The sequence below is a fragment of the Gopherus flavomarginatus genome, chromosome 10 (assembly GCF_025201925.1).
Source record: "Gopherus flavomarginatus isolate rGopFla2 chromosome 10, rGopFla2.mat.asm, whole genome shotgun sequence".
NCBI lineage: Eukaryota > Metazoa > Chordata > Testudines > Testudinidae > Gopherus > Gopherus flavomarginatus.
In genome coordinates this window covers 29,359,182-29,372,542 of record NC_066626.1, presented here as the reverse complement: position 1 = coordinate 29,372,542, position 13,361 = coordinate 29,359,182, and the positions used below count along the sequence as shown (strand labels likewise).

Here is a 13,361-nt window from a genome sequence, read left to right as displayed (position 1 = left end):
CAAGCTATGGATATGTAAACTAAAAGATGCCACTGTACTACTGTGTTTATATCTGTCAGCACTCATTCAATGTAGTTTTGTATACTGTAGTTCTACGAAAATTGTATAAGACTGATTGCAGTTTATGTAATTTCCTTTTTGCAACAGACTTCAGTAAGTATGACTTCTTTCCAGTGCAGTTTTGATGCATGCTACATTTTGAACCTTCTCTTCTAGAGCTATGAAAAATTTCCAAACCCTGATCTGTAATTAAGCTTTGAGGGAGGGTTAGGATCTGAAGGGGCGGCAGAAAAATTTTGGGAATGTCTACACAGCAGCTAGATGATCATAGACTTATAGACTTTAAGGTTAGAAGGGACCATTATGATCATCTAGTCTGACCTCCTGCACAATGCAGGCCACAGAATCTCACCCACCCCTCCTGTATCAAACTGATGTCTGAGCCATGAAGTCCTCAAATCATAGTTTAACGACTTCAGGGTGCAGAGAATCTTCCAGCAAGTGACCGGTGCTCCACACTGCAGAGGAAGGCAAAAGACCCCTAGGGCTTCTGCCAATCTGCCCTGGAGGAAAATTCCTTCCCAACCCCAAATATGGGGATCAGCTAAACCCTGAGCATGTGGGCAAGACTCACCAGCCAGACACCCAGGAAGGAATTCTCTGTAGTAACTCAGATCCCACCCCATATAACATCCCATCACAAGCCTTTGGGCCTATTTACTTCTAGTAGTCAAAGATGAATTAATTGCCAAAATTAGGCTATCGCATTATACCATCCCCTCCATAAACTGGACCAAGCTTAGTCTTGAAGCCAGATATGTCTTTTGCCCCCACTGCTCCGCTTGGAAGGCTGTTCCAGAACTTCACTCCTCTGATGGTTACAAACCTTTGTCTAATTTCAAGTCTAAACTTATTGATAGCCAGTTGATATCCACTTGTTTTTGTGTCCACATTGGTACTGAGCTTTAATAGTTCCTCTCTGTCCCTGGTATTTATCCCTCTGATATATTTATAAAAAGCAGTCATATCTCCCCTCAGCCTTCTTTTGGTTAGGCTAAAGAAGCCAAACTCTTTGAGTCTCCTTTCATCCTCATAGCCCTTCTCTGTACCTGTTCCGGTTTGAATTCATCCTTCTTAAACTTGGGAGACCATAACTGCACACAATATTCCAGATGAGGTCTCACCAGTGCCTTGTATAACGGTATTAACACCTCTTTATCTTTACTGGAAATACCTCGCCTGATGCATCCCAAGACTGCATTAGCTTTTTTAACTGCCATATCACATTGGCAACTCATAGTCATCCTGTGATCAACCGATACTCCGAGGTCCTTCTCCTCCCCTGTTACTTCCAACTGATGCCTCTCCATCTTATAACAGTAGTTCTTGTTGTTAATCCCATGGCTGGCCTGTGCCAGCCGACTCGAACTCGCAGGCTCAGCCTGTAGGGCTGGTTCATTTTTGTGTAAATTTCCTAGCTCGGGCTGGAGTCCAGGCTGTAGAACCCTGTGAGGTGGGTGGGATGGTCCCAGAGTTAGCCCAAGCCAGGAAGTCTACACAACAATAAAACATCCCCACAGCCTGAGTTCTGCAAGCTGGAGTTGGCAGGAATTGGCCAGCTGCACGTAGACATAGCCTTAGAGATCAGCTTTGATTTTGCTTTAGCTTAAACCCAAGTTGATATGGGTAACTATGCTACTTCAGCTTTTCCTAATCTACTTGAGTGTGTTCTTAATCATGGTTTTAGTACTTTAGCAGCTAGTTGATTAAACCGATGTTTAAAAAATTGCAGGTTTTTTTATTATCAAGAAATTTGTCAGTGTAACTTCAGCTCCATAAGTATTGTGCAGCAGATTTGTGACGGGTGTAACTTCATGGTTTAGTTTGTTACCAAAATATCAGTCCTCCAGAATAACCAAAGACATAGCCTTTAATTAAGAGGGAAAGAATAATAGTAAAAACTAAAACTACTCTTACATAACTGCAAGTAAAATCGCTCTAATAGATATGCATATTCAAAGTGTTAATGAGTTACGAACACTTACTAAGGAGAAAATAGAGCCTAGAATGTGTCTCTTTGTTAATAAACACATTTTAAGCATGTATCAGAAAATGTATAACTGGACACTGGTTGCCTTGATTTAAGATAATTGAAATAAAGATATTAGCTAAAACCTTTTAAAGTGAAATCCTGGCCCCCTGGAATTCAATGGCAGTTATACCAATGACTTCAGTGGGGCTGCAATTTCATCCATAGTATTTAGGAACTTGTCCCAGTGATAGCTTCACAGAGTCTGAAATGTATCATTTTGGAAGTGTACTGTGGTGATACCCAAAATATGACAATCAGTAGTTTAATTTGCACCACAGTGCATCTCAGTGGCCATACACGCTGCTAGTCAGACTCCATAGGGAAATGTAATATTTCATTTATTTCAGATCTTATAACAATATTGATAATACACTTGTTTTACTTTTGTATCTGCTCTCTCAAGCAATACTGGTTAATCAGTGAATGCAAAGGCATATCAGTTTTTAAAAAACCCATAATGTTAGAGAATAGCGTGACATCTATATTTTTGCTGTGCAGGGTAAAGCGGTTTCATGGTTTTATGTTTCAGAGCCTGCAGAAACTTCCCTTTAGGTGCTCCCAGTGTATCACATGCTAGGAGTGGGTTGTTCAAGGGAAAGTCTTCTCTACATGGTCTCTTTGCTCTGGCATCATGGGAAACTGCCACATCATATTATAATAGCCCATATTAACACCCCACCCTGAGGAAATGATGAGGAAACACCATAAATCAAACTTGTAGAGTTTGCAGTCCCTTGTAGTGGGGAAAATCACATGAGAAGATTTGACCCTAAATTTTGCATTGTAATCCCTTTTCAAGCATGTATATATGGAAATGCCACTTTTAATGCTGCTTGTAGACTAAAGGCCTTTGCTGTAACTTACTCCACTGAATTCCAGGGCACGATACATGCAACAAATGAACAGAAATGTGTTGATTTATTTTACAGGACAACAGCTTTGAGCAGTTCATTATTAACTATTGTAATGAGAAGCTGCAGCAGATCTTCATTGAACTCACCCTAAAAGAAGAGCAGGAGGAATACATACGAGAGGTAATGCTCAAATTCATTTATTTGTATGATCACTTCTTACCCACTTACCAATATACACCTTTTCTGGGCACGGTACCCAGAGTTCTCTTTCTGAACCTGAGCCTGCCACGGAGAGTAGCTCTGTTTGTCGTCACGTGCTGTCGGACTTCCCAAGGTAACTGCACCTCTGATCTCCGCTATAGGTGTCAAACTGCTGTTACCTTTCTCAGGGCAGAGTTCCATGACACATTCCCTTCTAGGCTGAGGATTTAGGCTGTGGTTCACTGTGATCGCCTTAGCAGATCGGATGGTAGTTCAGCACCTGTGGCCCTGTCCTCTGAAAAATGACAGGTTTATACAGTGACCAACCACCCTTCATAAAGCAAAGTATTATTTATTCAGAGCAAAAGTGTTACAGAGAAAAATATACATTAAACAATAAACAGCTTATATGCAGGTCTGGCTTACCAAGTGTTGTCCGTCTTCCACGTGGTGACTCTGGTGCAGGTTCAGAGAACTTCATGTCCTCTCACAGGGCCTGTCCCTCTCATCACAGTCTCATGATAGTTCTGTGTGTATATCTCACTCCTTCATCCCCCAGTGTCAGGCTGGTCACTCCTTCAGCCCATAGTGACAGTCTTTTGACTGGCCTCTTGAACCAGTCTATGCAGTTTTCCCAAGATACCCTTTAGCTCCCTCATAGAGTTAAAATAGAAAAGAAAATAGACTTTTATTTCACAGTATGATCTTGTCGGATGTAAACCAGACTGAACTTTCAAATAGGTGCATATTAGTGACAGATGAGTGATAGTTCTAAGGTCAGTAAGGTAGATAAAGTGGGATGAAGTGTGGTGAAAGTAATTGCTTATAGATTTCTCTGAGGGTATGTCTAAACCAGTGGTTCTCCATCAGGGGTCTGCAAGCAGGTTTCATGGAGTCCATCAAAATAAAGCAGAGAACACGGCTGGCGTTAAATTTGCTGGATCCCAGGGCAGAAAGCTGAAGCCCGAGTCCCATCACTTGAGGTTGAAGCCGAAGCCCAAGCAACTTAGCTTCATGGGGCCCCCTGTGGCGTGGGGCCGCAGGCAATTGCTCTGCTTGCTACCCCATGACACTGGCCCTTCCTTTTAATCTGCTGGATACACAAAGAAATGGTGGTTGTGGCACAGGTGGATAGTGGAATTTTTATAGCGGGGGCGGGGGGGCTCGGAAAGAAAAATGTTGAGAATCCCATGTCTAAACAACAACAACAAAACCATCCCAATACAGTGAGTCTCAGAGCCTGCCAACTGACTTGGCTTTGCGCTGTGGGGCTAAAAGTAGTCTAGACCTTCAGGGTTCGGTTGGAGCCTGGGCTCTGAGACCATTCCCCCTTGTGAGATTGCAGAGCCTGGGCTCCAGCCTGAGCCCAAACATCTGCACTGCTGTTTTTAGCCCTGCAGTACAGGGCTTGTGATTCCGAGTCAGTTGACCTGGGCTCTGAGACTTGCTGCTGCAGGTCTTTGTTTGCTGTGTAGACATGGCCTTAGTTTTCAGCAGTGAGTTCTTACAATGAGCCGTACATGCTGTTTTAAGAATAAACTGTGAATATGAGTTTTAGAGCCTAAATTAGTATGCTTTGGTGGTGTACAGTGGTTGTGCCTAAAGTTACAAAGTTTTTATTGATTCTAGCAATATTCCCCACTACTCACATACACATATATATATATCACGCACATGCGTGCGCGCGCGTGCTAACACACACACACACGCACCATAGGAAATATCTTTCAAAACAGTAGATACTTGTGTGCTGTCTATATTCAGATTGAATGGCACTATTGTGTTTGAAAATTGGGTAGACTTTCTTCCTGCCTTACAGGAATATCTCCATATATTGTCTCATAGAACTGGAAGGAACCCTGAAGGGTTATCAAGTCCAGCCCCCTGCCTTCACTAACAGGACCAAGTACTGATTTTGCCGCAGGTCCCTACGTGGCCACAACAAGGATTGAACTCACAACCCTGGGTTTAGCAGGCCAGTGCTCAGGCAATGTGGAGCTTTGGCAAACCCTTTATTTTTGTTTTGGGTTTTTTTCTTGTTTTTTTTTTTCATTGACTGGTCAAGCATTTGAAAAGATAATTACTGTAATTTACTTCATGAATTAAATTTCAGCCTCTCTGAAGAAACTAAAATATTAGATGTCACTCTAGAATACAAATTAAGCATGGAATTGAAATGCTTGTATTTTTACTTTATAAATTTTGCTATATCCCTCCAAGTCTGAAATTCTCGTGGGTTTTTTTCTATCATTCATTGTCATCTGGTGTAAGGCTAAGTTATTCCATACTTGGAAGTTGTATCATTGATTTTAATATGTTAATTTTTTCAAATATCTGAATAGCAGCCAAACTCAGTGGGTTTTTCAGATGATCTCATCTAAATTTAGCTTTTTTTTTTTTGGTCCTGAATGAAAATTAAGAACAGAAAAATCTTAGTCTTAGATTCTTGTACTGAAATTGACTTTTTTCCTTATAAACATTGTAAGTGTACACAAAGTATTACTGACCCAAGGCCCTGCAGTATAAAATTTTGGCTTGTTTCCAATGAAGTGCATGGGAAATTGACACAGATTGAAGAAGGGAATGGAAAGCAAGTCTGGAAACCATTCAAGGGCATTCATTTTGGCCAAATAATGTTAGTGGTAGATTGCTTTTTTTTTTTTTTTTTTTTAAATAAAATGTTAGGATCCAAAAATCTACATATATAGGGCTACTTTTAAAAGGGTATTTTAATAAATAGGAATGCAATAAAAACATGCCAATGGAGAGAACTCCTGCAGTTATTTCTCTCAGTTCATATATTATATGCTTTTTGTTTTTATAGGACATTGAATGGACTCATATTGAATATTTCAACAATGCCATAATTTGTGACCTGATAGAAAATGTAAGTTGTAATTGCTGCTTTCAAAGATTTTGCCTTTGTGAATTCGTCTAAAATTTGAATTAAAATTTGAAAATTAAGATGTATAAAATGGAAATATTGCAACTGCATTGAATTAAAATTAGTTGGTAATGAGAGCTTTTTAGAATATTGATTTCAGAAACAAGTGACCCTCTGACTTTGTATTAAATCACAGTTCACTTATTTTATTATACTAACGATCTAACATTTCAAAAGTATGGAATGGACAAAGATAGAATTTATATGTCATTGAATTTTCTCTTATAGATGTACAGCGCTTATTAGTGAGTTAACAAGAATACATTATCAGTTTATTTCACATAATCAATGTTTTGATTCAGTGCTGTTTTTATGAGAAGACATGAGCAACTGCCAGTCATGCTGTAAATAATGTTTTCTTTTGAATGGTAACCAGGCAACTCAGTTATTGAGTCATTGTATGCTTCTGATACAGCTTGTACTTAATCACAGTAGTTCATGTTGATTTAACACACATTCTGTTTCATGTCGTGCTAGTTCCTTAACAACAATGCAAACTGAAACATTGTTTAACCAATAGTACAAAATAAATGCTAGCTTTGCCAATAAATTGATTACCTTACCTCCTTTTGAGTGGAAAGCTATAGATTAGCCTCTTTTATATAAACAAAATAGGAGAAAAAATGAAGTTTAGGTTGAAAGTTAAAAGCACAGGTCAGAAGACTCAAGTCTCAAGAATGCACATTCAGAAACCGCATGTGTGTTGGGGAGAAGGGGTGAGGAAAATGGGACCTGGGCAGATTTTGAGTTGCTGTGAAGAAGGGCCCATTTTCTAGGTGTTACACTTTAAATGTTGATTAAGATACTGTGAATGGTTAGTGCATCATCTTCAAAAGCTTATAAGTGTGAATGTGGAGATTGTATATTTTAGTCAAGTGGAATAATTTGCTATATTAGGAGTAAGGGGTCTGGCTGGTGTTCTATCCCTCGATCTGTTTCTGACCTGTTATACTCCATCTGTAAAATCGGGAGACTCCTTTCTTTATGAAGTGCTTTGAACACTATATAGCAGCTTGTAAGTATTATCAGTTAATTAAAAAACACTTTCAAACTGAAGAGTGTTCACAGTTGGCTTTTACAGGTCCTGCTCTATCAGAGACAACAGAATTTTACTGCTCATGCTGAGGGTGAATTTCGATGTAAGAGCTGAATTAGTTCACAATGAAGAATTAGATCTTAAATTTGAACTTGAGAAAATGTCATTTTGAAGAAAAAAATCCATATGCAAAACCTTTTTTTTTCTTTGAGAGGAAACCTGATTTTTTTCCTATTTGCTCAGGTGTCTTGAAAATGATTCAACAAGTTTTCTTCACTGTTTCAAAATAAAATTTATGTTTGAGCTGAGATCGAGCTTGTGAACTGTGTGTCCAAAAAGAAGAATTTTGAGAAAGTTACAAATGGCTAAAAAGAGGGGTTCAGAATGGAATGGCTTCCTTGCTGTTCATTAAAAAGCATCTGTAATGTGAAGGTTGGAAATTTGGAAGGCTAATTGCAAAGTTTTGACTTGTTAAATTAATGGATCTAAACAACAGCAGAAAATGCACTAATATGGCTGATCCTTACTTCTGACTTCTGCATTCTATGTATATTTTGATTAAGTAAAGTTCAATCTTAGTTACTGTTTGTATAAGGTAGCACAATTTTATTTATCTCCATAACAAGATTAAAACAATGCAGTAAGGAAAGATGGAAATTTGTTTTTAAACTGCAGAATCAAACTGGAATTCTGGCTATGCTAGATGAAGAATGTCTGAGGCCAGGCACTGTTACTGATGACACCTTTTTAGAGAAACTGAACCAAGTCTGTGCCACTCATCAGCACTTTGAAAGTAGGATGAGCAAGTGTTCACGTTTCCTGAATGATACGTCACTGCCTCACAGTTGCTTCAGAATTCAGCATTATGCTGGCAAGGTACTGTGCTAAAAGAACATCCCTGTGGCTTGACCTGTGTTTTTTGCATGTGAGGCCAAACTGCATGTGCTCCAGGTTTGAGAAGTGAAACAATGATGTGTTCTTTTAAATACTAAATGATGATACAATGAAGGAATGATGTGGAAGCTTGGAGTTGCCTCAGTCAAATGCAGAATATAAAATTAAATTACTTCTATATTCTTTAATCTTCCTATTAATAAACCAGGGACAAGTTAATTATTTGACAGTGTGTTTTAATTTTTGAGGATTCATCCTGCACTCATTGAAATCAGTGGGAAAACTCCTGTTGTCTTAGGCCTCGTCTACACTGGGGGCGGGATCAATCTAAGTTACTCAACTTCAGCTACGTAAATAACGTAGCTGAAGTCGACGTACTTAAATCTACTTACCACGGTATCTTCACTGTAGTAAGTCATCGGCTGATGCTCCCCTGTTGATTCTGCCTGCGCCTCTCTCCCTGGTGGAGTACTAGAGTTGACACTCGGCGGTTGATTTATCTTGTCTAGACTTTATCGTGTTTAGACTTTATCGATTGCTGCCCTTCTATCCAGCCGGTAATGTACACAAGCCCTCAATCACTGAAAGTGTATAGGTTGTGAAACCAAAAATGTCCTGTTTAGGGATGCAAAGTTTAACACACATTTGAAGATGGAGTATTGTCCTGAAAATGGGTTTGCTATCACTGAAATGGCTAATACTCTGAGAAAGTGGAGTTCTTATAAATTTGAGGGAAGCTGACTTTATTTTGAAATCTTATGTGTTTAGATAGATGGAAGATAAAGCGCTACAGAGGGCTTGGAAATGTATTTTGTGTTTTACTAAGATAAACAGCATGAATAAGTACAGGCCTCACAGTTTGAAGTTTTTGATATTTTCTTTGCATATAACTTTTTTTTAAAATAAGAAATCATGATCATTACGTTAGCTAAGATAAGACAATCATTGACACAGTAGGCCACTGATCTGAACCTGAAAAATCGTTCATTTCAGTGCATGAGTGGAGGTTTGGACAGGTTTAAAAAAAAATCACCCATCATTGGTTAGAACAATGTATTGATACTTTTTAACATTATTTTAACTTCTCACCAGATTGTGTATCACAAACTTGACATCACAGTTATGTATCTTAGTCTGTGGCAGCTAAGTTTGCTGGAAGCAGGGTTTCCTCGGACTGGGATAGTAGATATCCTAATGACATTTATATTTTGTGTTTGATGGTTATATTTTATACTGGATTGTAATCTGCCCTGGACTGCTATTTTAAGGCATTTTTATTTGTTTTTTAATTTGATTATCAAAATTAAAATAAACTGAAGATCATTCTCAACACTTAGAATGGGATTAGGGTAGATAATCTGTCTCTACTAGCAGCCAATGAGTCCTCATTTGTTCTGACATTCACAACTGGACAGAACATTCAGTCAATACATACTATTTTGGCATTGTTTTTCCATGCCCGGTTGAAGACAATTTGATCTGGGCAAATTGATTAACAAAAGATGGTAACTTTTTTACCTCAAAATATCATTATTTAAGTTATTGTGTATGTTTTTCAATAGTAATGCCTGCCAATATTTTCCATATCAGTGACATTCAGAATTGCATTTTGTAAAGGAAAATGAAATGTTTCCGGTCACTTGATCAACTGTAAAATATGGTGACATTAATTTTTAGTTTTATTACGTGTACTGTAGACATAAAAAATAAATGAAATCATGAAACTGAAGGCATCTGTATTATCAAAGAGATCATATGCCAAGACGTTCAAGACTAAAAAAAAGAGTGTAACCCAAAAAACTGGTATTCTCCTGTGGAGAGCTGGGTAAAGCTCTGCTGGAGGCCTCCTGTGTCTGCAATTGCAGCTCAGATCTTCCTGGCCATGCATGTCATCAGGCTGTTTTCCGTGTAAGAATTATTTTTAAAATGTCAGCTGCCTGGGGAGTATACAGCTAGCCAGTACATATCAATTGAGATGTAGGAATTTTTCTCGTGTAATTTTTAATATTACTTTGTAAATGGCTGTTTTACTTAAGTAAACTTATATAAATGTGGTGGGTTGGTTGGATATTTTGGAAAGGTTTTTTTGGTGTAGTGATTTAAAACAGTAGGAAATAATCACTGCATTTTTCCAAAGGGAGAAATTATTAATTTGGCTGGAGTGGGAGACTTAGTTGGCATGTTAGTTGGGCGAGGAGGCTTATCAAGTTCCCAGGCCATCACTAAAGAGTATTATTTCCTGTAAAATATTTTGACTAGTGTTGGCTGAAAATTTACTAACTTTTCTGTTTTGTTTTAAAAAAAAATCTTTATGGAAAATGTCTACGTTGTTCAAAACATTTTAGGTTTTTGTTGAAAAGTCAGAAACCTCCAACAAAGTTGTGTGTATGTTTTATAAACATTCAAAAAAGGTTGAGAAAAATTTCAACGAAAATATTTTGGGGTTTTTTTGTTTTGTTTTTTTTGTTTGGAAAATATCATATGGTTGTGGGGAGAGGAGGGACTTCCTGGCCAGCTCTAATTTTGACCTATATTATATCCCAAAATATCAATGAGATTCTTCTATGTTGTTTAGGTTATGTACCAGGTAGAAGGATTTGTTGACAAGAATAATGATCTACTCTACCGTGACCTCTCCCAGGCCATGTGGAAGGCCAACCACTCCCTCATTAAAGCATTATTCCCAGAAGGTAACCCTGCCAAGATTAACCTAAAGAGACCCCCAACAGCAGGTTCACAATTCAAGGCTTCTGTAGCTACTCTGATGAAGAACTTGCAGACAAAAAATCCAAACTATATTAGGTAAGTTATTCTTTGATAGCTTTTAAGAAATGATAATGGATATGTCTGCCTTTAACCAAATGTGATAGCAAAAGAAACAGAGAATGGATGGCTCCAGAGAGTAGTTCGAGATAATGAAACCTCTCTCTTGTCGCTCATTGATGTAAATTCAGTCTAGCTGAGCAGTGACTGAAAATTGTTGTTCTCTCCTGCTTGTTCAATTGTCTATATGAAATGAGTTGGTGGTTTTAGTACACTTCCCCAAATCCTCCACCAGAGCTGGCATTAACAGGACTCTTCTTGGAGAATTCATTGAATGAATTGGCTAAGAAATGCAACTGCTCCCTTATTCTTATAGAGTCAAGGGTGAGGCACATTGGTAGGGGCAGTGTGAGGAAGCTTGCATTCGTGCTGCCCATGCCACATAATTGTTTGTGGATAAATAAGACTTCATTCTAACATCTTCCACAAGCAGGCCATTAAACAAAAGAGTGTAAAAGGAAAAAAAAAATAGAGAAACTGAATAAAATTATGGTCCTAATTTAGCAAAGTGCATAAGCACATGCTTAAGTTTTAAGAACTCAAATAGTGCTATTGACTTCAGTGGGGCTATTTATGTGCTTTAACTTAGTTATATGGTTAAGTGTTTTGCTGGATCATAGCCTATCTGCATATCTCACTGACTTGTAATTGTATATGCATTCTATTTGGTATGTCAGCAATTCACAAGTACATAGTTAATATTTTAGAATGGCAAGTTTTCTTTCATTGTAGGCTTTTAGGAAATGAAATTTGAAAACGGGGTGCCATTTGTATACAATGCATTTACCTAAATTTAACATGAACTAATATCTGATCGTGCATGGCTTGTAAAATTTAAATTATAACAATAGCTTTACATGTACAATACAATAAACAAGTATTCCTACAACATGCAGAATATTGTTTCAATTTCCAGATGCATCAAGCCCAATGACAAAAAAGCTGCACATATCTTCAATGAAGCTCTAGTGTGTCACCAGGTCCGGTACCTTGGTCTCCTAGAGAATGTCCGGGTTAGAAGGGCAGGCTACGCATTCAGACAGCCTTATGAGCTTTGTCTAGAAAGGTATAAGATGCTTTGTAAGCAGACGTGGCCTCATTGGAGAGGACCTGCTAGGTAAGAAAAACATTCTTATTCCTTCTTAGCTCAGTGAATAAAATAATTGCTTTCCACATATATTGAAATTTTTAAATAAATCAGGAATTCTAAAATAAGATTAAATATTATTCAAGTGTGGCTTAATTCTTTCTCACTATTTCTATTTCAAACTCTCATTCTTTGAGTGTTTGCTCATGTCAATTCCATTCTAGGTATATGTGTGCTCACATGCGCGATCATCAAAGATTTTTACCTTAGCAGTATCCGTAGGGTTGGCTGTGGTGCCCCCTTGAATGCCATGCTCATGCGTCAGTATATCATGTGCCACTGGCCCTACGCCCTCTCAGTTCCTTCTTACCGCCCGTGGAGGTTAGCTGGAGTGCCTTTCCTTGCATAGCAAGGGCCAGCAGTTTTGTCTCTTCTGCCTTTGAGCCTTAGGGCCTTGTAAATAGTTGTTTATAATAGTTAGTGTTAAGTAGTTAAGTGTAGTTAGAAGTTAGTCCCATCGGGGACTTCGTTCCAGGTAGGGCATGCCCGGTCTCCAGGGTTTAAGCTCTGCACAGACTGTAACACACCTGTGCCTGTAAATGACCCCCACAGCAGCTGCATCAAGTGTTTGGGGGAATCACATGTGAAGGACAAGTGTCGTATTTGTAGAATGGTGCCCAAAAAGAAAACTAAGAAGCATAGCTCCCCAGCACCGGGCAAGAAAGGCCATGGGGCATCAGACAAAGGACTCAATTCATGCCGCCTGGCTACTCTGGAGCCACGTTGACATGCGTTCCTAGTCAGAACCCTTAGCCCCTTAAAGGACCCACCACCAACTCCTGGGAGCAGTAGGGGACCCAAACTTTTAGCGACACTTGACACCTTCCCAAGCTCCATCAGCACCGAGAGAGCAGAGGTCTCTGCCTGCGCCGCCAGCACCATGTGTGCCACAGCAAAGGCTCCCTACAAGGGCAAGCCAGGTATGAAGACCCCCCAGAGGGCAGTGGAGCATCACCAATCCCCTGAGCCCTGTAGAGTAAACTGTTTACAGGTGCAGGTGTAGTATTTGATTGAAACACTTCAATCAGTGCTATCTAAACCCCTGTATTATATTTCGACATTCATGTGAGATCCTGTCTCTTTTTTTCTTTTCAATGTAAAACCATTATTGTTGTCAAAACTAGGCCATTGCTTGCACTGTTTAATGGTAATTGTTCCCTTTGTACACAAATTGCTCCGTACTCTTGGAAAATATGATTCTTGTGTCTAAAGTTTAATAAAAAAAATATGAGCAAAGGAATTACATATCCATTCTTCTCGTGTCAGAGACTAAGGATTTAAAACATCCTTAACATGCTGCCTGTTTGTGTGTGTGTGTGTGTGTGTGTGTAAACTCTTAAGTAGTCTGTATGTTTTGGTCTGAAGAGTTT

The 13,361-nt window shown here is 38.8% G+C and overlaps 1 protein-coding gene across 6 annotated transcripts in view; it reads left to right on the top strand.

The window, feature by feature from the left end:
- Positions 1–13,361, top strand: part of MYO1B (myosin IB) — a 264,196-nt gene that overhangs the window by 205,058 nt on the left and 45,777 nt on the right. For all 6 annotated transcript variants that reach the window (XM_050969467.1, XM_050969466.1, XM_050969465.1 and 3 more), the window contains 5 exons: positions 3,022–3,126; positions 5,972–6,034; positions 7,803–8,003; positions 10,597–10,823; positions 11,761–11,961. In XM_050969467.1, the coding sequence (XP_050825424.1) occupies positions 3,022–3,126; positions 5,972–6,034; positions 7,803–8,003; positions 10,597–10,823; positions 11,761–11,961 (797 nt within the window). The remainder of the gene's footprint in view (positions 1–3,021; positions 3,127–5,971; positions 6,035–7,802; positions 8,004–10,596; positions 10,824–11,760; positions 11,962–13,361) is intronic.